Source organism: Nomascus leucogenys, chromosome 9 (genome assembly GCF_006542625.1).
Source record: "Nomascus leucogenys isolate Asia chromosome 9, Asia_NLE_v1, whole genome shotgun sequence".
Taxonomy (NCBI): Eukaryota; Metazoa; Chordata; class Mammalia; order Primates; family Hylobatidae; genus Nomascus; species Nomascus leucogenys.
This window is the reverse complement of record NC_044389.1, coordinates 96147279-96175060: the sequence shown is the minus strand read 5'-3', so window position 1 is coordinate 96175060 and position 27782 is coordinate 96147279. Positions and strand designations below refer to the sequence as shown.

Here is a 27782-nt window from a genome sequence, read left to right as displayed (position 1 = left end):
ATTATGAATGTATGTAGATTGGAATTACTGAAAATGAGCAGTGCCATTCTTCTGGTGGCTTTAGAACTATACAAGAAAGGAGTGAAAACAAATTGGCTTCAAGTATTACATCATATATAAATGATGTTAGATACCACACTTCATTAACTCTATTAATCAGTAATACAGTTATCAAGATTGTGTCTCTCATATTATAAGAAAATAAGTTAATCATAGGGAAATGATCTGGTGTATTTACCAGAACCAAATGGTTGTACATCTTAGAGACTGTTGACTGATGCTTGATTCGTTAGTATCCTGTGAGGTGTCCTGTCTTTTCTGACACTATTTGCTATCCTCTATACATAAGTTACTCACTGATGCAAAATCTGTATCAAAGTACATTTAAGTCCCAAGTCAATGTTTTATCACACACTTAAAAGGACTCCAAACCTGTCATTCAAAAAAATAGCTCTTCATGAAAATGATGATTTACATCTTTCCATGAATAGAATGCTGTTTTCTGTCGTGAATATCTATTACTCTATAAATGTGAGCAGGTAAGCCAAGAAATATCTAGCAAGAATGCTGAAGGTTGTTTTCTTTATTTCCAGAGGACATTAGAACTTGAGCAGTGAAAAACTCAGGTGAAGGCAAGTTGTTAAATAAAAAGTTCACTCTTTAGAATCAGCTGAAGTGTGTAGCGATTCTAGTTTGTACCATCTAACCATTCTTGGGTTAGATCTACGTCCATGATCTATAAAATAATACTCATAGCAACAGCTTACTTTTGTTCTGTGTAGAGTTTCCATATAATTATTTACCAAGAAATTTACGTGTAATTTTTCTTTACAACCAAATTTACTTGTAATTCTTTACCAAATTACATGGCCTTATTCCTAGATGTGATCAAAAGTAGTGAAACCAAACAAGATGGACTTTGGTACTCTTGATTTCTTCACTGGAAGAGAAGGGCATAGACTGGCATCTCTAAGAGATAGAGTGTTAATAAATACATTAAATATTTTTCTTGAAAGGTAAATCAGCATTCTTGATCCTGGACTGGGGGAGCAAAGATATATTTTTAAAAAATTATTTACTGATTTTAAGATAAAAGTAGAACATCACTTGAAAAGCTTTGCTGAGTTGGAGATTTCTTTTTTACATTAACACCTGTGAAAAGTAACTAGAAAGAGGGAGAGTAAGAACAGAAACAAAATGAAACCTGATTTCACTTAGAATAAATTCTTTTTACAAAACATTGCTAGTGCCATCAGACTGGAAAATGTATAGAAAAGTCTAGATCTCGTTCACTGTGTACTATGAACTTGGCTTATGAAAAACCATTTAAGTTTGGAAAGAACACTGCTCACTTTTTAAAAAAATGTAAGTCCACCCATCTTCATGGGGAGCAGAGGGGAATCAATTAGTGTGAAAAAGGAGAACAATAGCTCTAAATTATTTTCATAAAATGAAAAGCGGGGGAAAGTGGTGAATGCAATTTGCCAAGAGGTGTCACTAAAAGCATCTGTGGAGGGTGTAAGTGTTTTGATGCTAAATAACTGAAGTTCTGTAAGAAATAAGCAGAAGAAAAATTAGTTGCTTGTCTCAACTTTTTATAACTGCAGTTCATCCTGATCCGCCATGAAAGCTATCAGCCAAAAATATGTCCACCCCATGTGCTTCATTGTCTTGTAGAAATCTTCACAGTTGATATGAATAAGTAAAGAAGTAAATTGTAATGGATTTAGACTATCTTCTGAAACATTTAGAACTTGGAAATTTGGAGTAGGCATCTGAGGGTGCAGGACTAAGTTGAAAGTAGATTCATTTTTAGAAAATCTTGGGCATGCATAAAATATGTGAGGCTGAGTGAGGAGACAAATATTGATATCACGTATCATTTGGATTACAACAAGATGTTGCCTTTCAGGGCTGTTTTTTATCTCATGCTAGAAAGTGGGGCAGAGCCAGGCACAGAGCTCAACCTGAGACATAATTATGTCAATCTTCACATTTTTACCATATTGTTACCTAAAAAATCAATGCATTCTATATGTAAACATTATGAACAATTTGGTCTATTTTTGGGAAGAAATGTCAATTTGAATGTCTAATAAAATGTAAATAAAAATAAGATTTCAGAGTACAAAAGCATCATCATAAATCATAATGCCAATGCCATACATGCCATTAGACAAAATTTCGAGTACCTTATAGACTTTTTTATTTTATTTAGTTTTTTTGAGGCGGATTCATGCTCTGTCACCCAGGCTGGAGTGCGGTGGTGCCATCTTGGCTCACTGTAACCTCCGCCTCCCGGGTTCAAGTGATTCTCCTGCCTCAGCCTCCTGAGTAGCTGGGATCACAGGCACCCACCACCATGCCTGGCTAATTTTTGTATTTTTAGTAGAGATGAAGTTTCACTATAGACTTTTATTGAGCTTTTTACACTCAATACATGTTTTGAATGCAGTAAAGGCTTGTTACTACACTCATAGCATGTAGTAACAATTTTACATACATTTTGCAATCTGAAAATGTACAGGTGCATGACATAGATTTCTCTAAAAGATGTAAATAGGCCTTTGATAGACTGACCAAATTAAGAATATAATTTTCAGAAAATAACTGTATTGTTTGGAACTTGGACCAAATGTTTCCATAGGAAAAAATATTTAGTATAAATTGAAATTGTGCAGAAAATGCATCTGATAAGATTTTTAACCTTTATATTGTTTGCCTGTAATCTTTTTCTTTTCTAGTATCATGGCAATATTACAAAATGTAATAATGTTTTTGAGATCAACATTTAAATTGCTGATTTTATTAACTGTTATTTAGAATTTTATTTTTGAAGCATAGTACTGTTTTTTTTAAAGATTTCATCCAAATTTTTGTTCCATCCCAATACTGTTTATCTACAAAAAGCAGCTTTACTACATAAACATGCTTCATTTTCTTTTTTTTTCAATTTTACTACCAAGACTTTAGATTTCCTAGTACTTTATATCATACAGGTAAGGTAATACCTACTAAAATGTAATTAAGAGAACACGTATGTAAATGTGAAGATTAGAATATGGGGGATGAGTGATGTCTTTCTCTTCAAATCAAAGGAAGAAGAAATATTTTGGACATACAACATATCAACTCACAGCCAATGGGTGAAAGCAGATGTGTTAATACCAGAAGGTCTGAAGACATTTAAGGTATGAAAGAAAAAAAAAAGCATTTTTTTTTATCATGGTTTAAGTTTTAGCTTTGCAGTAATAAATTGATCATGCACTGCTAAAGTTAAATTAGCATTTAAGTTAGGGATGTGTACTTGTATATTCGGGGAGAGTGATTGCCTACTTTTTAAATTGTACCTTTTCCTCCTGAGACCAAATTTCCCATGGCAGGGGAAGTAGAGTGCATCCACTCTTGTTCACAGCTTCCTCATTCTCCACAGCCTTCCTTTCTTGCTCCCCAGCACCATGCTTTGCCCCAGGGAAACAAATTGCATTATCAAGTAGATAAATAGTAAACTGGTATTGAAACTTAGTAGAGTATAGGCAAATGTTTTGAATGCAGTAATTCATATCTTTATTACATATGGATAGCTCTATCTACACCAAGAAACATATGAAACATACATAGGCTCAATAGGAATGCTGTCTCTTAAAAATTAAATTGGTGTTTTGTGTTGTATTAGGTTGGTACAAATGTAATTGCAGCTTTTGCCATTGTGGCTTTTGCCATTACTTTCAATGGCCAAAACCTCTATTATTTTTGCACCAACATGATATATGGAATGTATAAGTTTATTTATGCTGGAGTGTGAGTATAAAATGATGATACTGATTGTATGTGTGGGTTATGAAACCAATTTCATTTCTTTATAGTGATATTCCATTTATACATCCTGTCACAGCCTATTGAGTTAACATTTTGACACTATTTAATTTTTGTAGGCTGATACCTGTTATTATAACTTCTCAGGTACTAAACAAGTTTCTTTTTTCATAAACTGGAGATTAAATTTTGTTTTAACTCAAAGATAAAACAAAGTAAAATGTAAAGAAAATGAATTTGAGAGTTATTCCAGGTTCTCAAGTGGATATGTAATGTAATTAGCTGTTCAATAATTATAGGCCTTTGAGATCTAAGTTTAAACCCATCAATTTTTGAACCTCAAATTGACATCATTTCTGCATATCTTATCTCTTGCTGCTATGAAAATATACAGCTATACATTAATAATTTTTTTTTTTTTTTTTTTTTTTTGAGACGGAGTCTCGCTCTGTCCCCCAGGCTGGAGTGCAATGGCGGGATCTCCGCTCACTGCAAGCTCCGCCCCCTGGGTTCACGCCATTCTCCTGCCTCAGCCTCCCAAATATCTGGGACTACAGGTGCCCGCCACAACGCCCAGCTAATTTTTTGTATATTTAGTAGAGACGAGGTTTCACCGTGTTAGCCAGGATGGTCTCGATCTCCTGACCTCGTGATCCACTTGCCTCGGCCTCCCAAAGTGCTAGGATTACAGGCTTGAGCCACCATGCCCGGCCACATTAATAATTTTTACATGTATGATATTCATTATGGGAACAGTATGTGGCAGCATACAAAGTTTTCTTATTGTTGGATATGATTTAAATTTAATATTATTTTCTAAACCAAATTGTTAGACATATTTACAAACTGAAAATTTGACCTTAAGTAATTATTCATGAGCAAACAAATATATATCCCTCGTATTTTGTTTGTTTTTTTGAAATGGAGACTTGCTGTGTCACCCAGGCTGGAGTGCAGTGGTGGGATTTTGTCTCACTGCAGCTTCCACCTCCTGGGCTCAAGCAATTCTCTTGCCTTAGCCTCCTAAGCAGCTGGGACTACAGGTATGTGCTACCTCGCCCGGCTAATTTTTTGTATTTTTAGTCGAGATGGGTTTCATCATGTTGGCCAGGCTGGTCTTGAACTCCTGACCTCAAGTGATCCACCCTCCTTGGCCTCACAAAGTGCTGGGATTACAGGTGTGAGTCACCACACCTGGCCTATCCCTTGTGTTTTGAAAAGAAAATCTATTCAGAAATTTAAGCTGGATGAAACTGAAGGAAGTCAATTTTAATTCTTAGTATCTGGCTGGAATTTTAACCACATTTAGTGCTGTTTTATAGAACTTTCTGCATAATGGATATGATTTATATCTGATGTCCAGTATGGTAGCCACTGATCACATGAGGCTATTGAACAATTGAAATTTGGCTACTATGACTGAGGGAACTAAATTTTATTTTATTTTCATTAATTTGAATTGAAATAGTCCTCTGTAGCTTGTGGCTAATGTTTTCAAATGATTAGTTATTTGTGATACGGTCAGCTATTTATACTTTTGCACTTTTGGTGTTATTAATAATTGCTCTTGGTAGAAACTGAAGGAATACTAATACTTTGACATTATCTTACACTTGACCACAATGTGTGGTTGTTTCATTTGCTAATATTGCTTATCTCCAGAAAAGCTAGCAATTCAATTGGTGACAAGGTTTATTTACTTTAATTGACACTTCTTTTCTTATTAAAGAAATTACTCTTTTATGTAAGTTGAATAGAGTTTTATATTTATTCCCTGACATTTTTTTATTTCTATATTGCGTCTGTTTCCATTTGCCTGATATTTTTCCTCATGTATTCAAATACTAATTTCAGTAGTTAAAAAATAAGTCAGATGCAGTTACAGCTCTTGTTCTGTAAGTAATGACAATACTTCTTATTTTCCTTGAAAATGAAAGAAAGAGAGCTGTAAAGATGATGACCAAGTAACAAGTTTGCAGTCAGGGACATTTTTGATAGTTAAGTGGGATGCTTGTGTTTTGCCTGATCCTGGGAGGTTTCTCTGAGCCTTTAGTGGAGCAAATGTTTCCATCAGTCTTTTTTTTTTAATACTTTAAGTTTTAGGGTACATGTGCACAACGTGCAGGTTTGTTACATCAGTCTTATGAGCATGGGTTGAGCTTATCAAACAGGAACTTTGTTATATATTGCCTTGGTTGCTTTAAACATTTTTTCTCAATAACTGTAGTCTTTATCAACCTTCTTTAGTTTTTTGTCTTATTAAGGAGATTGCAAACTCATAAATTGATCTTTTTCTTCCTAAAGATTATTTTTGAAGGGACTCTTTTGAGCCAGAGAAGTTTTATTGGGCTTGATCACCTCTGGGTCTATGCCTGTGGACCGGCCCAATCCAGAAAGCTTTGCTCTGCAGATGAATTCCCTTGCGCTAGTGGCCAGTGCATCGCCAAAGAATCTGTCTGTGACTCTCAGCAGGACTGCTCCGATGAGAGTGATGAAGACCCAGCAACTTGCTGTAAGTGAGTGAATGGCTTACTAGTTTTCATGCTCTAATTCAAGACTGTCAGTTGGATTTAAAATAGTCTTTGTTTCTATCAAGGCAAAGGTAAGTCATATGTATGAAATATGATAAATACGCATTATCGCTCTGAAACTATTAGTACTATTCTTTCAGGGATATCTCTTTTAACTTAACGTTTCGGTGCTTGTTGCAAAGTCTGCAACATCTCTCAATTTGTTCTACAAATGAATAGTTGTGATTATTGTTGGCTGGGTGTGTGAATGTGTGTGCTTTGATTAAAGAGAAGATGGGTGGGAGAAGGAAACTTTTTGTAACTTTGCCTTGGAGGCATATGGTATGGGTTGCTAACTTTTATTGTGTATGCTTTTTTCCTCTCTAGTCAATCATCTTGTAAGCTGTAGCTGGGAGGGACGAGTAGGAGGAGGGCAGCCCTTCCTCCAGGGCAGCTACCATGATTGTAGAAATCACTTCAGCCATCATGGCTGCCCTGGAGGAAGGGCTGCTCTCCTCCTACTTTCCTACAAAACACTTCAGCCAGCCAGGCACAGTGGCTCACACCTGTAATCCTAGCACTTTGGGAGGCCGAGGCAGGCAGATCACGAGGTCAGGAGTTCAAGAACAGCCTGGCCAACATAGTGAAACCCTCATCTCTACTAAAAATACAAAAAATTAGCCAGGTGTGGTGGTGGGCACCTGTAATCACAGCTACTTGGGAGGCTGAGGTAGGAGAACCGCCTGAACCTGGGAGGTGGAGGTTGCCATGAGCTGAGATCGCACCATTGCACTCCAGCCCAGGCAACAGTGTGAGACTCCGTCTGAAAAAAAAAAAAAAAAAAAAAAAAAAGAAATTACTTCAGCCATGACTGGCGTTTGGGAGGGCCAAAGTGCCCCAACACCTTTTTTTCAGGCATTTTCTGAAGAGTCTCTGATAGAAGTGATGGCAAGAGATCCCATTACTATTCAAGCATAGTCATATTTCAACAAAAATATAATTTAATTTACAATCCACAGGATGATTCTCATATGAGGTAACTTAGCAACTGAAATCCCTGTGTCTCTTTAGGAAACATGAATTCCAAGGATATGAATCCAATTTCTGTATCACAAACAGGTGGTTTTTAAAAGATATTAAAAATGTGACGTTTATTTTACTGCAGTGCTTTATTTTAGTGAGATGTTTTGTTGAGCAGAGGTGAAAATATTATAATAAGATAAATGCCACCTTTTAAGTGAAAAGCTCTGCATAATAGGTTTCTCTTGGGAAGCTTGGATTTTATTGAGAGCAATGCAGAGGGACACGGGAGAGAGGAGATGAGAAAGTAAGGCTAAAATCCTCTTCTGCCATGTTCATCAACAGCAATCCAGTTAATACTTCAGACTCCTAGCTCTAAACCAAGTAATCGGCTAACCAGTGTGAGCTCAACGAAGCTTTTGGGGTGCTCTCTTCTTTTGTTCAAAACAAACAATGTAAGAACAATTTCTTTACTCCAATGTATGTGAAGTTTCTTTCTATGTTTTATTTAAATTTTTTACAGACAATTTGGTTCATTTCTATTGGGGAAATATTTCTTTCTAACAGTTTCTATAATTCTTAATGTCAATAACTGAAGGAAAATATATTTCCTTTCTTTCCACTTATATATATATATATATATATATATTTTTTTATTTTTTCTTTTTTTGAAACAGAGTCTTGCTCTGTCACCCGGGCTGGAGTGCAATGGCATGATCTCGGCTCACTACAACCTCCACTTCCCGGGTTCAAGTGATTCTCCTGTCTTGGCCTCCAGAGTAGCTGGGATTACAGGCATGTGCCACCACACCCAGATAATTTTTGTATTTTTAGTAGTGACGGGTTTCACCATGTTGGCCAGGCTGGTCTTGAACTCCTGATCTCAGGTGATCCACCTGCCTCAGCCTCCCAAAGTGCTGGGATTACAGGCATGAGCCACTGCACCTGGGCACTTGTATATTTGGAAGCTTAGCTTTTTCCCCTCCATTGTTTTCCCCATAGTAAATCATACTTTATGTTCACCTTTAAAAAATTGTTTAGCATTTGATTTTTGACATATTTTCTCATTTATTGAAGTTTCATTGATTATGTATATGACATTTTTCCAATTCAGTAGATCTGGATGCCATTCTGCTATTTTCTTTGGGTGAATGCAGAAATGGGTAATTGTGCTTCTCAACAAAAACAGTGTTACTTATTAGTCTTTTAAGTTTTTAAATAGTGTAACCTCATTTGTCCAAAGAAAACCTGTCATGTTTGCGTGATTGAGATTGACTTGATATAGGGAATATGTCATAAAAATGTTGCCATATTGCATACAGTATGTATGTGTATTCATGTATTTTGATACCAAAATGAGTGTTTCATGTAAATATATATACAATTATTTATGCTGTGAAATTATATAGATTTGAATTATTAGAATTGATTTACATTTACACTATTTGCTGCACTAAAGTATTTAATATATTTGTGCATATAGACACGTGCATATGTATATTCTTACAAAATAAGAGAGGCTTTCCTTTGAAATTTAAAACCATATTGAAACATTTTACTCATACGTATACATTTGTATTTTACAAATTTGAATTTGTAATATCAAGTTTTATTCATAAATGATTCTTCCATGTTCATGATGCACAAGAAAAATAACTTTATATCTTTTTTTATTGCACTTTGGAATGACTCTCTAGGAGGGTATAGCTTGTGCAGGCAGTTTGAATAGCACCAGGAATACTTAACAAATTCTGGAGAATAAGTAAATATGCACTCATGAGGATTGTCAGTTGGTTATTCCACAGTCAGTGTGCTTTTCCCCAAAGGCAGACTCACTCGGGTCTTCTCTCATTATCAAGTTGCCCTTAGTTTTAGGTATTATTTTAATATATGGCATAGCAAAGCCTCCAGACCGGTGGCTTTTCAAAATCAGTCAATAAAAACAGCCTGTGGGTTTTGCTGCAACAGCAAACTCCATGGACCAGAGCATCAGTATTACCTGGGAACTTAGTGGAAATGCAGAACCTCAGGACCTGGCCCAGCCTTACAGAACCAAAAGCTGCATAGAACAAGGTCCCAGGTGACTTGTCTGCATATGAAACTTTGAGAACCACTGTACCAAAGAGGCTTCAGGAAGGAAGACAGCTAGGGGAAGAAACAGATGGCATCTAAAAAGATTGATAAAAACTAAAGGCAAATAAGTCAGAGTTCTCTCAGGGTAGAAGCAAAATCTCTCATTACTTTGCTAGTCCTTAAGAGCATCAATATTAACAAAATATTTATAATGTGTATTTATAATGTATATTAACACAATATTTATAATATAATACTGTTAGAATCTAGTATATTCTTATTAAATGAAATATTCCCCATTCATTTCCCATACATAGCTTTCTTTCTTATTTCACAGAGAGCTGATTAACTTCTGGAGGATTCATAAAATATTTTACTTTTCATGATCCAGAATTTTTCTCAGCTGCACAGTGAAATTCTTTCTTGTCTGCTCATGTGCTGTAGTGGTTAAATATGCAAGAGAAAGCTTTGTCATAATCTTAAAATATTACTTTAACTGATGAACTCTGAGTGAAATTTCTCTAAAACCAAACAATAGATTTTTGGTGTTTATTAACATAATCCTGTATTAAATGAGGGCAGTTAAGATTAAAATATATCTGCACCCTCATGTTCATTGCAGCATTATTCAAAATATCCAGCCAAAACAACTGAAGTCGCTGAGAATGGATCAAACAAGTGGTGTGTGTATGTGTGTGTGTGTTTGTGTGTGTGTGTATAAAATGTATATGTGTTCACAATGGAATATTATTCAGCAATAATGAAGAAAAAAATCTTGCTATTTGTGACAATGATGAGCCTGGAGGGGATTATGTGAAGTGAAATAACCCAGGCAGAGAAAGACAAATACGGCATGATCTCAGTTATACATGGAATCTAAAAAAGTTGAATTTGTAGAAACAGAGAGTAGAATGGCAGTTGTCCAGGGCTGAGGCCTGGCAGAAATGGGGAGGTGTTGGTCAAAAGATACAAATTTTCACTTACAAGATGAATAAGTTCTGGGGGTCTAGTGTATAGCCTGGTGACTATAGTTAATAACACTGTATTGTATACTTGAAATTTGCTGAGAGTAGGTCTGAAATGTTCTCATCATACACAAAAAAGGTAACTATATGATGAAATGATGCTAATTAGCTTTACTATGGTAATCCTTTCACTATGTGTATGTATATCAAAATATTACCTTGCATACCTTAGTTACAATTTTATTTGTCATTAATACATCAATAAAGCTTAAAAAATTAATATATATGCAATATGTTTTAAAAATCTCTATCAAAATAATTAAAATACAACATGCCATACATATCCAAAGATACACATTGGATCCCTGAACAGTTTATACATGAAATAGATCTAATTTTCAGACACACACTACAACATGGATGGACCTTGAAGACGTTAAGTGAAGTAAGCCAGAGACAAAAGGACACGTATTGTTTGATCCCACTTATATAAGGTACCTAAGGTAGGCAAACTCATAGAGACAGATAGTAAAATGGTGGTTGCCAGGGTTTGAGGGGAGGGGAGATGGAAATTATTGCTTAATAGGGGTGGAGATTCAGTTTGGGAATGAAAAAGTTCTGGAGATGGATAGTGGTAATGGTTGTACAACAATGGGAATGCACCTAATACCATAGAACCTTACATTAAAAATTGTTAAAATGTTACATTTAAGTCATGTATATTTTACCACAATAAAATACACATTTGTATTTATATATAAAATTTTCAATAACTCATATAGAAAAAAATGTATATAGAATCTACTTCACTGTGTTCTGGAAAAGTTGGCATGATAGATATATCTTCAAATCAAAATAGTTCAGGAAATTCCATGAAAAAGGGTTTTTTTTATTATAGGACTTTTAAAACAATTTTAAATGCTAATATGAATTGTGTACCTTCAAAGGAGACGTTGGTATAATAGTCAAATGAAAGAAATTGAAACCAAGGATCTTGTGCAATGCACTAATTTTTACTGTGATATTGTCTCCAGACGTCTTTCATGTTAAAAAAAAATGTTGGGCCAGGTGCGGTGGCTCACGCCTGTAATCCCAGCACATTGGGAGGCTGAGGCGGGAGGATCACGAGGTCAGGAGATCGAGACCATCCTGGCTAACACAGTGAAACCCCCTCTCTACTAAAAACACAAAAAATTAGCCGGGCATGGTGGCAGGCGCCTGTAGTCCCAGCTAATTGGGAGGCTGAGGCAGGAGAATGGCGTGAACCTGAGAGGCGGAGCTTGCAGTGAGCCGAGATCCCGCCACTGCACTACAGCCTGGGCCACAGAGTGAGACTCCGTCTCAAAAAAAAAAAAAAAAAAAAAAAATGTTGAATGCTAAAACACTTCATGAAGGGAAAGGAAATAGCAATATAAAAATATTTAGTGTAGCAATGATCTGTGTGGGTTTCCAATACATATTAACAAAATATTTATAATGTAATCCTAGTTAAAATCTAATATATTCTCGTTAAATGAAATATTCCTCATTCATTTCCCATACATAGCTTTTTTTTCTTATTTCACGAAGAGCTGATTAACTTCTAGAGGATTCATAAAATATTTTACTTTTCATGATCCAGATTTTTTCTCAGCTGAACAATGAAATTCTTTCTTGTCTGCCCATACGCTGCAGTGGTTAAATATGCAAGAGAACGCTTTGCCATAATCTTAAAATATCACTTTAACTGATGAACTGTGAGTAAAATTTCTCTGAAATTGTGAGCAGTGCCATATCTCATACTGTGCTTAGAGATGGTGAAGCGTATTCTGTAATCACAGAAAGTTAAAATAAAAGCAACTAAGTAATCAAAATCATTGTTTTAATGAAAGTACTTTATTTATAACATGAATAGATATTTTTTAGATTTCGCAAATGTTTACATTTAACACATAGAGTATAATAAGACATCTAATAATTGCCAAAATGCATTTGACTCTGCTGGCTTTCTTCAGATATTTATAAGTTCGCTTTAAAGTTTTTGAATTACACAGGGGAGATATTAATGGAAGAACTTCAATTTAGTTACTGGAATTTGATTTACATCTTACAGTACAGTGAAGTTTTTGAACTTTTAGCTTTAAAAAATATTCTTTTACGTGTACAGGAACACATTAGTAAAAACAGCCAAGCAATTCACCAAGGTTTTTACAGAGGTGGTTGCACCATGTCACCATGTTGCTTTCACACATCTTTACAGTGATGGATTTTGAAAGCTAATTTTCATTTTGAAAAGGACGGTGGTGTTTAGCATTCTGTAAAAAGCACAATGATTGACATTTTTTTAACCGATAAAACATCTAGGTAATGAAAGAAATGGTTTGAACTTTTGTCCTAAAGCCAAATTTCAACATTTATACAGTCAAAAGTTGCTTTTATCTTGAGAGCTTCTTTCTTTATGTATTTGTGGTTGAGCGACTAGCTCAACTGTGAAGAGTCTGGGTAAGGGTGTGGGATGCATCTGTCACATTTTACTTTCCATTTTCACATTCATCGATCTCGTTGCCATTTCACACCGTTGCCTTGTTGGGGAAATTAGGATGGTGCCTGCAGCAGCTATCTGCAATGAAGAAGATTGCTGTTTGCATGAACTTGCTTCCTTTGTATAGCAATGCATAATTTGCTGCCCTAACAGTGCAATATTGAGTTTATTACCCAAACAGGGACTGAGAGAGGGAAAAGAATAGGTGAGGTATTAATTATTATACTAGGACAACAGGCATGCATTGAGGCAACCCTGGGCCAGGCCAGACATGTGGTCACTCTACCCATGGAAGATCTTGTATTCCAGGGAAGTGTGTTCTAGGAATTGGGGGTACCCTTGTAGAGAGGTGGAAGGATTCCTTCATCAAATCCACAACCAAGAATTTGGAACTTTGAAGCACATTTCAGAGGCCAAATATGTACTTTGAGTCTTAAATATTTCTATACTCCACCAACTGACAGAACATTTTGGAGGTGGCATAGAAGGTGGCAGAGCTCACAGAGAACTGAGGGATTAGACCAGAGGGTTCTGTGAATGCCCAAGGAGAAAGTCACAGCTAGGTTATAAGTGCTCAAGTTTGTGTCAAAAAACAGAAGGCCCTCTCCCCTGGGGAGTAATGTTTTATCAACAGCCATATCCTATAAATTGTGTAGACACACCTGAGAAAAGAAAAACTAGCTAAGAGCAATAGATTTCCAGCTAGGTATATGGGCAAACTGCACTTCCTTGTCATATCAGTGCACCATTAGGCGATGTGCAACATGTTTTTATTATTATACTGTAGTCAACTTTCTTGTTTTTTATTTGCAGGGAAATCCATTTAGAGGGAAAAATAATATTCATTTGTAATGAAAGAAATGCTGTACCAAAATCTATGGATGCTCAAGTCCCTGGAGAACTTGAGCCCCGGGGAAAAGTCAGCCCTTGTATCTGCAGGTTGCACATCCTGCTAATACTATATTTTTGAACCACTATTGGTTGAATCTGCAACAAGGAACCAACAGATATGGAAGACCCACTGTCTGTTCTATGACTGTCTAACAAGCATGGCTTTCAGATCTAAAGGTTCAATTTGCATGTAGAGAAATCGGAAGTGGCATTGTCATTTGCATACCACACTTCAATGTTTTAAGAGTTGACATGTCAGTGATAAGATATGTGGTCATAAAATCAGGGGTCCCTATTTACAGAGACTTGAAGATGCTTTGATTATGAAGATACAGTGAGCTTATTTGATATGCTGGTTAAATTGGCCATATTATTTAAAATTTACAAGTTGAACACAATGGTCAGAAGCAAACCCATGGTGATGGAGTCTTTTTAATTATGAAACAGAGTTCCTGGTTTAAGGAGGCTTCAGAATATGAGCTTTTGGTGTCAGGTTCAAAGTCTAGATGTTCCATTTACTAAAATGTACCACAGGCAAGTTGCTTCATGGTCTGAGTTCCAATTTTCTCTTCTAGGAAATGGCATTTACTATGTAGAGTGTAAGAATTAAGGTTAATATATGTAAAATACCTGCTACATACTTGGAACTCAGTGATAGTATGGCTGTTTTTATTGTTATTAAAGATGATAGCATGAAGATCTTAGGAATCCTGTCAAAACTGTGGGTGTTCTCTGACAACTTAATTCTCCTTTTCTCCCCCACTGTTTGAAAAGTGCCTCAGCATAAAGAGGAATATTTAGGAATAAGCTTTTAAATTAATTGTGTTAATTTATCCCCAAAAGTACTATCTAAGATAGTCTGATACTATGATTCTTATTTTAGGAAAATGAAATTTAAGCACATAAAAATTAATTTCTTGAAAGCACAAATCAAGCTATTAGACTTTCTGGTTGAATGCCCAGTCTTATGAAACCATCTATTTTTCTGTCATAAATTTGGCGTCAAAACTATGAAAGGTGCCTATAAAGTATGCTCCAAATCCCGATTTCCTCTAGAACCAGTTCTTTTATGATAAATGGAGGAAATTAAGTACTTGGCAACTTTTGAATTATGTATTAGGAGAAGACAGGCTCAGGCTGGGCATAGTGGCTCACGCCTGTAATCCCAGCACTCTGGCAGGCCAAGATGAGCAGATCACTTGAGGTCAGGAGTTCGAGACCAGCCTGGCCAACATAGTGAAACACTGTCTCTCCTAAAAATACAAAAAATATCCGAGCATTGTGGCATGTGCCTGTAATCCCAGCTATTTGGGATACTGAGGCAAGAGAATTGCTTGAACCCAGGAGGTGGAGATTGCATTGAGCCATTGAGCCGAGATTGCGCCACTGCACTCCAGCCTGGGCGACAGAGCAAGACTGCCTTAAAAAAAAAAAAAAAAAAAGAAAGAAAAAGAAAAAAGAAAAGACAAAAGATAACACCAGCTCCGTTCAGAATATCTAATTTACCTGCAATTCCAAAATGGCTAGGTATTTCTCTTTTTTTGAGAAAGTGTTAGGATAGAATAATAAAATGAACACTGAGATGCTGACCTCAAGTTGTTTGCATGTCCAGAATTAAATTTTCCCCTTCCCAGTGGATTTTTTTCCTTTAAATTACCATCTCAGCGGGTTTATACTGGGCAAGCAAATTAGTTACTCCCTGAAAAGCTCTAGAGTTCCACCTTGCATCATTAAATACAATGGAGATAGCCAACCAGAATGAAACGTACCAGAATTACAGATAGAAGCATGTGGAAGGGTCATGCCTCGCACAGCACGTGAGATATTGTGTGGGACTGGATAAAGGAAAGCTATTCTGATCGTTAGAGAACATTCACTAAGAAGCAGAATAATTTTGCAGGCCTCCTAAGATGATTAGCTAGCGTAGAGCAGTGTTTCCCTGCATGCTCTTCATTTCTCCTCACCTGTTTTCTCTTCCACGTGTATCAGCAAAGCATCTCACCTGTGACTTTGAATCGGGTTTCTGCGGCTGGGAGCCATTTCTCACAGAAGATTCACACTGGAAGCTGGTGAAAGGATTGAATAATGGAGAGCACCACTTGCCTGCAACTGATCACACAGCAAACATAAATCATGGTAGGACATTTTCCTCTTTAAAAAATAATTAGTTTTCTTTCTTGCATGTTGTGGAATGCTGATACTGTGTATTTTCATTTTTCTTCTGTAGACTATATACATGGAACTCTGGTTTGTCTTGCTTTAAAACCTCCTGACCAAGTTAATAATTGATGGTAACTGAGTTCCCTGAAAGGAGCATTGTTTTAATCACCAACATGTTTGTTGTTGCAATTTTTATATGATTGGGTTAAAGGCATAAAGAGGTGGAAAAGTTTTCTGATCATTTTCTCAAGTTGCCCAGAATCGAGTACAGTAGGCTTGCTTTCTTTTTAGAACAATCCAATTTTTCAAAACAGGAAGAAAAATAGTCTAATCTTGTTTCTGGGAACTGAGGACAGAGATTTAGCACTATCTGTAAAATAAATCTACAAATACTTGAATGCAATTTAATCAGTCTTCAGGCTTCTTTATAATAAACAGTCTTATTCTTCCACATATTTATTTTTAACTATCATTCCAGTGTTTACATATTGTCTTAAAATAGAGGAACCATAACTACCTGTGGTATTCCAATAAGCATCTGTGAAACTCCAATAAAACAGAAAGGGTTTGTTCTCTATTTTGTTTTGTTTACATTTATCATCGGATGTCAGTCCCCATATACGTTAGCATCATATTAACTTTACCTTTTAAATGTATGGTTTAAGTAAAGACAGTGTCTCGCCACATTGCCCAGGCTGATCTCGAACTCCTGGCCTCAAGAAATCCTCTCACCTCAGCCTCCCAAAAGTGCTAGGATTACAAGAGGGAGCCACCACACCTGGCCAACCTTATAATAGCACAACTGTAGTTGTACTGTAGATCATCTTTCAACCTCACTGAACATTATCCTATTTGTTTCTTCTTTCAGACTTCCAAATAGTTATACCAAAAATAAGTATTGATCATATTTTTAATTACAGCCATTGGAAATTGGGGTTGGTGGTAGTTGGTGAGGGTGCTAGGGGATGGGGTGGGAAAATTCAACCATCCATCTGTTGGCTACAGCCATAAACCTAGTTCATTGTTTAACAGTGTGGTAAGTTCTTAATTTTTGCTTTTGTGCCATGACTCATTTCTTTAACATTTTGTAGCAGACTAAGTTAAGTTTAAAGTTTAAAATAGAAAGGGGACTATAAATCATTGGAACTATGTATTAACAGCCCATTTTCTCTAAACTCATGTAATATTTTACTAATTTTTCTCTGTTCAAGCCAATTATTAAATACATAGCATAGACGATACCTGGATGCACAAAGATGGATGCTACGATCCCTGCCTTTGAGGTGGTCTGAATCTGGTGGCTGAAGTACATTAGCAAGGAATTGCAATCAATTACGAAGGATGCTTTAAGAGGAATGGAAAGTGATTCAGATGGATTCGAGATGCCTTATTGAAGGAGATGGCTCCTGAACTGAGCACTGACGGGAAATGAAAAGTAGTCAGGGAGCCAGAAGTAAGGAATTACAGAGAGAAGGCGGAACCAAAGAGGGGTGGGAGGGATCATGTCCTAATTGGAGGAAAGAATCCCCAAAGAGGGCAGAAAGATGGGAGTAGTTAAGGATGAAAGACGTGTATGATTGTACAGGGAGAAAAGAACTGATGAAACAGGAGAGGAAGGAAGGGGACTCTAGAGAGTACTGAGGAATTGTAAATGTGTCTGCAGGATGATGGTGACCCAGGTAGTCATGTTAAAGCATGTGACCAATCAAATTTGCTCTAAAGGGCTGTTGTGGCTGAGATGAGGGGAATGGAGAGGGTGAAAGGCTGGAGTAGGAAAAACATGGATGTGCTGAAGAAATATCGGTGAGAGATGATAAAGGCCTAAGCCAAGGCAGTGATTCTCAAAGGGAAGCTGTGCGGGCAGTGTGTCATGGTGGTCTGATGTGAGCGCTACCATAACCAGTTAGGGAAGAGCACGGGCTGCCCAGGTTCTGTCATGATGTTGACACTGAACCCATGTCTAAATACTAGGGTGCTTCAGTTTTATTAGATAGAAAATAGAGAAAAGAAAAGTAGCTTCCCTATGGAGTTGTCATGAGGATTAAATGAAATAACACCTGTGAAGGTTTTTCATATAGTAAGATCTCCATAAACATTCATAGATGTTTGTTGTCCATTCTAATAAGAAGACTAGGAATAACACCAGATAAGACAATTAGAAAATATGTTTGTAATTCACCTTTAGTCTCTTGCCAGCTTATAATTACTACGTAACTATGATTTGCATTAAAAAGATTCTAGTAGAGCCCATGTGTTAGGTGTTGAAAGACCCATTCTTTTCCAGTGAGATGAAGAATAGTGAAAGATAACAATATGACTGATAAAACTAGGGGCAGCTGGTCTCACCCAGAGTATGAGGGACAAAAACGCAGTCTTTCTCGTTTTAGAAAGGGCCAATAAAAAAAAAAAATATATATATATATATATATCTCTGGATCACGGAGTCAACATCTCTTTACCCATGATTGCCGTGATCAAACCGTAAAGAGAATCAGTAGTGGTTTTAAATTGCAAGTGAGGAGGAGAATTTTAAAAAAAAAAGGGACCAGGAAGAGAAAGGAAAGTGAAATGGAAATTTCTGGTAGAGTCAGAGGCAGCCTAATAGTTCCGATATCTAAGAAAGTGGAGTTCTAGTTCATTTTGTTCTTAGAGCCTTAAACATATAGATTGCAGCTTTTAAATCTACCTGTCTGTCTGTCTGTCTGTCTATCTATCTATCTATCTATCTATCTATCTATCTATCTATCTATCTATCTATCTGAGACAGACTCTCACTCAGTTACTCAGGCTGGATTGCAGTGGTGTGATCTATGCTCACTGCAAACTCCACCTCCCAGGTTCAAGCAATTCTCCTGCCTTTTCCTCCCAAGTAGCTGGGACTATAGGTGCACACCACCACGTCCAGCTGATTTTTTGTTTTTGTATTTTTAGTAGAGCTGGAGGTTTCACCGTGTTGCCCAGGCTGGATATGTTGATATTATGTAGTTTTTGTGTGTATGTGTGTAATTAAGCCTCAAATTTCCTTCCTGCCTTTTTTTCTTGGTTTCTACCTTCCTATTCCTACTCTGTTAAATTTCCATCGAAATAGGCAACTCATGTTAATTATGTTCCACTTTTATCTATGTTCATATAGTCACACACAGATATATACATAGTAGATACATACATATTCAAAATTATATGTGTTTCTGTGATTGTTTATTTTATAAGAAATATATTATCTTGTAACTATTTTCCCTATCTTGTTACTAAAGATAGCTTATGGCAGTTGCTCCAAGTCATCAAATACTATCTATGTTTTTTCATTTTTTATGATAAAGTATTTGTTAAATGTAAAATTCAACCATTTTAGTGTACAGTTCACTGAGTTCTAACATACATACACAATTGTGTAACCATCACAAAAATGAAGATATAAAACAATTCTATTCCTGCCCCACACATTGTTCTGTGCCATTTTGTACTCAATAATTCTCCCACCTCCAACCACTGACACCAGTGATCTGATTTCTAGCCCTAGTGTATGCCTATTCCAGAATGTCTTGAAAATGGAATCATATCATATGTAGCATTTTGATTCTACCTTCTTTCAGTTAGCATAAAGGACTTGAGACTCATCCATGTCGCTGGCTTCAGCCACAGTTCCTTCCTTTTTCACTGCTGAATAGTTGGGTCCGTTGTGTGAATGGACCACACTTCATTTATCCACTAACCAGCTGAAGGACACTTGGATTGTTTCCAAATATTGTCGAATATGAGTAAAAACACCATCACATTTGCATACGTGTTTTTGTCTGGACATAAGTGTTTATTTGGTTTGAGTTCTCTATCCAATGCCTATGTCTGTTTTTTTTTTGCACTCTGGTTGGTGAGAGAACTCTACCATTCCTGACTTTCTGTGACCTTCGGGAAATGTTCCAGCTATTCATTTCAGGTGTTTTTACCTCCAGACTCAGGTAGTTTTCTCCAATCCATGCACACGATGGATCCTTACATGGTGATTTAGTGGGGACTCTCTGCAGATCTCTGGAGCTTGCTGTCTTTACAAAGTTCCAGTACCTGAAAGGGGCAGCTGGCACTCTGTCTTATGACTTCTACCCATGTGGGTCTCCCCAAAGCACCGACTCTATCTGTTTCAACTCGAGGAGACTGCCACACTCCTGTGTTTCCCCTCTGCACAGGCACCTGGAAACTGTCTAGGCAGTAAGCTGTGGGAATTACAGGACTTAACTCATTTGTTTCCCCTCTCTCAGAGATCACTATCCTGTGATCTATCACTATCTTACATTCCCATTGTCCTATATTTGACAGTCCATGCTAAATATGCTTTCTTCTAACTTTTTTTTTTGCTTGTTTAAGACAGAAGATAAAATCCAGTCTGTGATACTTAATCTTACCTGGAATCAGGAGAAGTTTAATTCATGTTTGTTTATTTAGCTAAATTTATTTGATTTGGATATGCCATAATCTATCTAGCTATTCCCCTATCCAGTGACATCAATATCATGATGATGTTTCAAATTTATTCTTTTTTTTTTTTGAGACGGAGTCTTGCTCTGTCGCCCAGGCTGGAGTGCAGTGGCGCGATCTCGGCTCACTGCAAGCTCTGCCTCCCGGGTTCATGCCATTCTCCTGCCTCAGCCTCTCCGAGTAGCTGGGACTACAGGCGCCCGCCACCATGCCTGGCTAATTTTTTTTGTACACATTTCCTCATGTAGGATACTTTCGATTTTATGCAATAGATAATAACTAGGAGTGAGACTCCTATATTTTTTAAGCAAGATATGTATTTATATTTTCAATAAACATTTATAGATTCATTTACCCTAAAACTTTAGTACTTCAATTTTCAGTGACAAAATGGGAGTACTTTTTCCTATTTTCCTACCAGCAAGAGGCATTATAATTCTCTTTAAAAATTTCCAATTAATGGGTATACAATGATTTCTCATATGTAATATTTATTTGCATTTCACTGAAAAATATTTTTTTCAAATGTTTCCAATGTCTCAATTTATTTGGGTTCTTTAATTTTACTAAGTAATATTTTACAGCTTCCGGGGTAGAGATTTTGAAAATCTTCTGCTAATATTTTCCTAGGTTTTTGTGCTGTTATAAATGTTACTTTTAAAGAAATTCTGATTTTGATTATTGCTGACATATAGAAATTCATTTTTATAGAAAATATTGACCTTGTATCCAGTGGCCTTGCTAATTTTATTTATCATAGCTAAGAACTTATACATATATATTTTATTTTCTAGGATCACAATTATTTTGTCTGCAAATAATGGCAATTTTATTTCCTTTTTTCTAAATATTAACACTTCTATCTTCCTTTTGTTGTTTTATGTACTGGACAGAATTTCTAGAATGTGTTGAATAGAACTGGTGATAGCTGCTAGACTTGTCTTATTTCTGTCTCAGAGGAAAAGCTGTCAATAGTTGAACCTTAAGTGCCATGCTTACTGAAAAATTGTATTCTTTATCAGATAAGAATGTTCCCTTCTATTCAGAGCGTGCTTTTTAAAAAAATAAAAAAATGAATGTATGTTAAAAGTTTTCAATGTTTTTCAGCAATTATGATATGATTGTCAGATTATCTTTTTTGTCTATAAGGTAAATTGATTTTTTAAATATTAAACCCCTCTTGCACTCCTGAACCAATCCTAATTGGAGTAGTTTTATTTATTATTCATTTCTTTGTTCTATATGGTAATGCTTGTTTATAACTTTTGCATTTGTAAAAGTTATACAGACTGGCCTCTAACGTTCTTAAGACATGTGAGGTGTTACTTCTAGGCCAGTGCATTAACAAGGTACCTGTTTTGCAGAAGGTGAGGTTGAGCCGAATGTGAACACTTTAACCCAGGGAGACTATTCACTCCGTCCTTTAATTTTTATATTGTGCTGGGCACATAGCCGCTCTGGGGTATGTGGGTGTGTAAGAGTTTTACAATAAACGATTCTGGTTACCAGAAGTAAACTCCTTGCCATGACCAGGAATAAAACTAGTAAATTCCACATTTCTCCAACTTCGCTCATTGTTTAGAGCAGGCTGATAGGAAGATACATCAAGGGACATGTTCCTAGAAGTCCCTGGGCCTGTGGTCAGAGTTTAGACTCTCTATACCCCTTACCTGCACATAGTAATTTTAACACAATATTGTCAACTTTCTAAATATTTGGTTAAAATTATCGTAAGATAGCATTTAGCTTCCAAATCAATGGTCAGTAACTTCATATTTTAATTCTATTATCTTTCCACCTAGAAACATGTTATCTCTTTTCATCTGAGAGTTTGTAGTCTTTCACAAAGTTTATAATGTTCTTCATATAAATCATGTCCCTTTTCTGTTAAATTTATTCCTACATTAAAAAAATTAATTTTGCTATCAGGAGTTGGACATTTGTTGCTGTTTATATATCTAGAAACTTACCGCTAAGAGAAGTAATTTTATAATATATCTGTTTCCATTTAGCTTACCAAATTGTCTAAATGATAGTATAATTGTAAAAAATGGAATACTTTGGCTATTTTTACAATTATATTATTGGTAAAACATGAGAACTTTACTTCTCTTTTTCTGTAGTGTCTACTAGATATTTTATTTCCTTGACTTCTACATTCACCAGACCTTTAAGATAATATTAGTCTAAGATAATAAATATTGTATAATATTATCTCTAATTGATAATTATGACAGAAATATATTATGTTATTTCTCATTTTAATTAATATTGTTTTATCATTTGCCATTTAGAATGCTATTTATTTTGAGGTTGTTCACTAGTCTTTAATTATTTCCTGTTATTTTATTGAGATTGGTGACTTGAAATTGTTCACTGGTTTTTCATAGTCTTTTCAACATTTAGATAAGATTCTATGACTTGACACTTTCATTTGTTGATGTAACTGAATATGGTGACAGAGCTCCTAAATTAAACCAAACCTACATTCTTGGAAGGCTCAGATTAATCAAGACACACTATTTTTGGATAATGATTTCAAATTTATTCGATATCATTTTAATTAGAATATTTGTTCCTATGCTCTCAAGTGAGATTGCTCTCTAGAGTTTTAAATTTTGTCCTATTTTCATCCGTTTTATTAAAAATTAAAGATATTCTGGCAACCTAAAATGAATCAGGAAGCTCTCCATATTTTTCTAAGATCTGAGGTTCCTCGAATAATGTTGCAAGTATTTGTTTTTTAAAAATTAAGTAGGGAGCCAGGTGCAGTGGCTTATGCTCAAAATCCCAGCACTTTGAAGGGCCAAGGCAGGAGGATTGCTTGAGGCCAGGAGTTTGAGACTCTGCCCCTACAAAAAAATTTAAAAATTACTGTAGGTGGTAGTGTGCTTCTGTAGTCCCAGTGGGAGGCTGAAGCTGGAGGATTGTTTCAACCCAGGAGTTCGAGGCAGCACTGAGCCATAATCATGCTACTGCACTCTAGCCTAGGTGACAGAGCCAGACCCTGTCTCAGGAAAAAAAAGAAAAGAAAAGAAAATTTAACTCAGATGTGGGACCATACATTTCTTGTTAGATTTTCTTTTCATTACTTTTTCAGTCACTTTGTTGTCTAAACGATTTATTCAGTCCTTTTGCTTCTTTTAGATTTTGGAATCTTAATGTGTGCATGTTCTCACCTTCATTAACCGCTTGTTTGAAATTGTGTATATTCTTTTAAATGACTGGAGGAGTAAGGTCTTTGAATATCGGTTCATTTGTTTTTAAAATTTTGATTGTCTTTTTAAAAATATTCAGTTGAATTTTACCTAAACCTGAGCATTTTTAGGGGAAGAATTTTTCAAAATCACCTTTTCCCATTCTTTTCCTTTTTAGGTGAAACATAGAGAATTTAATGAACTTGCTTGCATACACTGTTTCCATTGCCTGTAGTTTGGAATTTGGGGACAGTAATCTTTATCTTTCCAAGTTGGTTTTGAGATTTAAAAACAGTATAAACTGGATAATATTTTTCCCACTCAAAGATGACACTGCTGACTGACATCCTTGCTTGTTTGGTTAAACACGTGATGGAGTCTATAAAATAATACATTCTAATTCTAAATTCTTTCCTTTCTGTGCAGTCGGCATTGACTTGTATCTAGGAAAATCACTCTCTGAATATGGTATTTTCCAGTGAAAATAGTTGGTTTTCCAAATTGCCCATCACTGTGATTATCACAGGGCAGGATCAGACCTTGACATTGTTGGGTATAGCCTTCCTTGTAAGTCTTCAATATTCAGTGAAACTACCCCAGACAGCAGCTCCGAGCGTGTGATCTTTTAAGCTGCTGAGAGATGCTATCCCCTGCACATTTGCCATGAGCACATCCATCGTAGTTAAAATCTAAAAGCGGTTATTTTGTTAATGTTCAGATTAGATCTTTAATTAAGCTTTCATCCTCTCTAGCACAGACAACAATGTCAAACATGTAAGACCCGGGAGAAAGTAAAATTCATTCCATAAGCTCATATCCTTCGGTACTTTGTGAAGAAACTAAAAAATAAAGCTCTCGTGGTATTTCATGAGGGCATGTTGAATATCTAATTGTCAGCTTAGAAGCTTCATTTAATTTGATGTCAAATTCTATGACATAAATGAAGCCAGTAGAAATGTTTGTTTAGGTGATGTGGATCAAGAGCTTGTTTTAATTGATTAAATGTTATTTTAGGTATTTAATGTTATACAGGTATAAATGCTATTTGTTATCTACAAACCATAATAGTAAATATGTAAAAATGTAATTTTCTTTATCTAATTGATAGTTTAACATGTGCAAGGATAAGATTCTAGAGCAAAGAACAGCTAAGTGTGTGAGAGAACTTGCATCCATATGACTTTCCCTTTGTTTTTGCAGGATCATTTATTTATTTGGAGGCACAGCACTCCTCCGGGGTGGCCAAGCTTGGAAGTCCTGTTCTTACAAAATTGCCCACTGCCTCTACCCCATGTCAGGTAATCAACTGTTCTGAATTTCCATTGGCCATTCTGTGGTTGTAAATCGCTGGGCTTGGGTTACTCTGCTAGTAAATGCCTGCCATGTTTTACTATCACTTTAACGATGAATTAAGAGATTTACATGTGCTGTTTCGACACGAAATACCATGTTCTTCTAGAAGACCATTTGTAATACATAACTGGCACCATTCTTTTGAGGGCTATTAAAGAAGCTTTCTGTTATTTTATATTCTTTTCACACAGTCATTTCAATAATCTAAAGCTGTGGAAACATGTTGCCAAAATTTTTGGCCAACATTGTACATTGAGAAAAATAAAGTCAGTTAAATAAGTGTTTGATGAAAGAAAGACAAATGGAAATGATTATATTTACTGAAATTTGAGTTTTTTAAATGAGTCCTCTGGTGCCAGGTAAACACAAACTAAGCAGTGAAATACCCATTTTATTTCAGCAGCGTATGAGAGAAGACGGACTAGTCAGACTTGGTTCAAGTCTCTTTTGCCACTTTCTAACTGTGGCTCAGACAAATTGTATATTCCTTTTGAGACTCAGTGTCTACACCAGAAACATACGTGATTCTATGGATTAAATGTCAGCGTTTACACTGGAAGCATATACGATTATATGGAGTAATGTCAAGGATTAAAATGTGATGAAATAAAGCACCTGGCAAAATATTTGGTACATAGTAGGTAAACAATGTTTCTACCAAACATTGGTATACATGTACCAAACATAATGTTAATTCAGTAAACATAATTCCTTTGCTTTCCATAAAAGTAACACCTAAATCAGAAGTCTCTATTCAGCTTGTCTTGTTTTCAGTCCTTTTGAGAGCTCCAACATGCCTCTCGGTCCTTAGGATTTCAGCTAATTTTTTGGTCTTTACTTATCAGAAAATAATGAAGAGATCAATAGTGCCACACAGTAAATTCATTGCCTGTAAGTGTAGTGTTAGAGCAGTTTACTTGGGCATCCTTGCTGATAAATGACATATTATTCCGAGGTATAAACCTAATTATACTTTCCGTTTGGTATAAGTCTAAGTGGGAGTGCCCTGAGTTCTTAGCAGTGATGTCCCATAGATACTTTCTTTTAAAGTCCTAAAGATACTTTCTTTTCCTTTGTTGTTTTGTTTTTCTTCCCATTTATTTCTTTGTGAGAGTAAGAATTAAAACAACTGCCTGGTCTCCATTTCCATTTTATCCAAACACCTTTTACCTATTCCCACCTCTTCATTTTAATTAAATCCTATAAGATAGACAGAAAAAGAGAAAGATAGATATAGAGCATTTTTTTTTTTGAGGGGAAACTCCAGAAGCACTTGTTCTTTGAAAGTACAAGCTAACTTAGATTTAATTCAACATCATACATTAAAGTGATGAGATCATGAATGTTAGATATATAGAAAAAATTGAATGTAAAGGAATATAATATGTTAATTCTGCCTGATTTACAGAAATTTGAAGATATTAAGAGTGTATTAGAAATTCCTATGACTCACCTAGAATCACTGAGAAATCATATGCATGTATCTGATTTTAAAAGGTAATCTACATTTCCCATCATTGTATGCTGCCTGATAGCCATTGATTTGTGGTCACTGGGATTGAGTTTCAGTTTATCATTGTTTCCACTTGAGGACACTTAATTTTTCCTTAAATTGGTAACTTAGTTGGGGTTGGGGGTGTTATTTAGGTGGGGTCTCGGTGAAAATGCTGTCATGGACATTTTGGGTGCTTGGTAGTTTATTTCAAAGCCAAGGCTTCGATCTCTAAAGGCTATGGATACTGACTTAATTGTTTGCCTTGTTTTTTGAAAAACTGAGACTGTTTCAAGGAGCCACTGCGGACTGCCAGAGATATTTGTTTTTCACGCTTTTCTCTATGTGCTTGAATTTTAGGAGTCTTTGAGTTAGCAGTAAGGATATTTGAGTTACTTTATAATGGTTTCCAGTTTAGGAAGAAGGAGTAGACTGTAGGAGAATGTTATTGATAGTTTGAGATACACACAGCTAAGGTTCTCAGGATTTTTCTAAGACTATGAGTTTTTTTTATAAGTTTGTGACAATATGTGATATTTTCTTTTTTTTTTTCTGAGACAGAGTCTCACTCTGTCACACAGGCTTGTGTGCAGTGGCGCAATCTCGGCTCACTGCAAGCTCGGCCTTCCGGGTTCACGCCATTCTTCTGCCTCAGCCTCCCGAGTAGCTGGGACCACAGGCGCCCGCCACCACCCCCGGCTAATTTTTTGTATTTTTTAGTAGAGTAGGGGTTTCACCATGTTAGCCAGGATGGTCTTGATCTCCTGACCTCGTGATCCACCCGCCTCGGCCCCCCAATTGCTGGAATTACAGGCGTGAGCCACCGCACCCGGCCGATATTTTCTTACATAGAAGTTACAGAATTAGCAAACAAAGCAAACTCTTACCTTCTTGGGTAATTGGAAAGTCTAGCCAATCCTCCGAATTGGAACCTGTTGATAATAGTGCTTTCATGGAACCAATGTTCTTCATTATAAGGTAATAGAGTCAAGCAGTGAGATAACCAGTGTGGGGTACTTTGATATGATTAAAGCCTTCATTTTCTGAAATTAAAAGTTTTTTTTCCTACATAAGCCTAGCAGGCTAATACAGTTAAGAATTTTTTCTGTTTTTGAAAGGACTTCAAAGAAACTTGAGCTTTCTTGTGAGTTGCCATTTCTTTTTTTTTCTTTTCTTTTTTTTAATTATACTTTTAAGTTTTAGGGTACATGTGCACATCGTGCAGGTTTGTTATGTATGTATACATGTGCCGTGTTGGTGTACTGCACCCATTAACTCATCATTTAACATTAGGTATATCTCCTAATGCTATCC

The 27782-nt window shown here is 36.0% G+C and overlaps 1 protein-coding gene across 1 annotated transcript in view; it reads left to right on the top strand.

The window, feature by feature from the left end:
- The window catches only part of MALRD1 (MAM and LDL receptor class A domain containing 1), a 682931-nt gene that overhangs the window by 84555 nt on the left and 570594 nt on the right, over positions 1-27782 (top strand). The window contains exons 9-12 of the mRNA XM_012499583.2: positions 3099-3191; positions 6121-6328; positions 15786-15932; positions 24824-24921. Of these exons, the coding sequence (XP_012355037.2) occupies positions 3099-3191; positions 6121-6328; positions 15786-15932; positions 24824-24921 (546 nt within the window). The remainder of the gene's footprint in view (positions 1-3098; positions 3192-6120; positions 6329-15785; positions 15933-24823; positions 24922-27782) is intronic.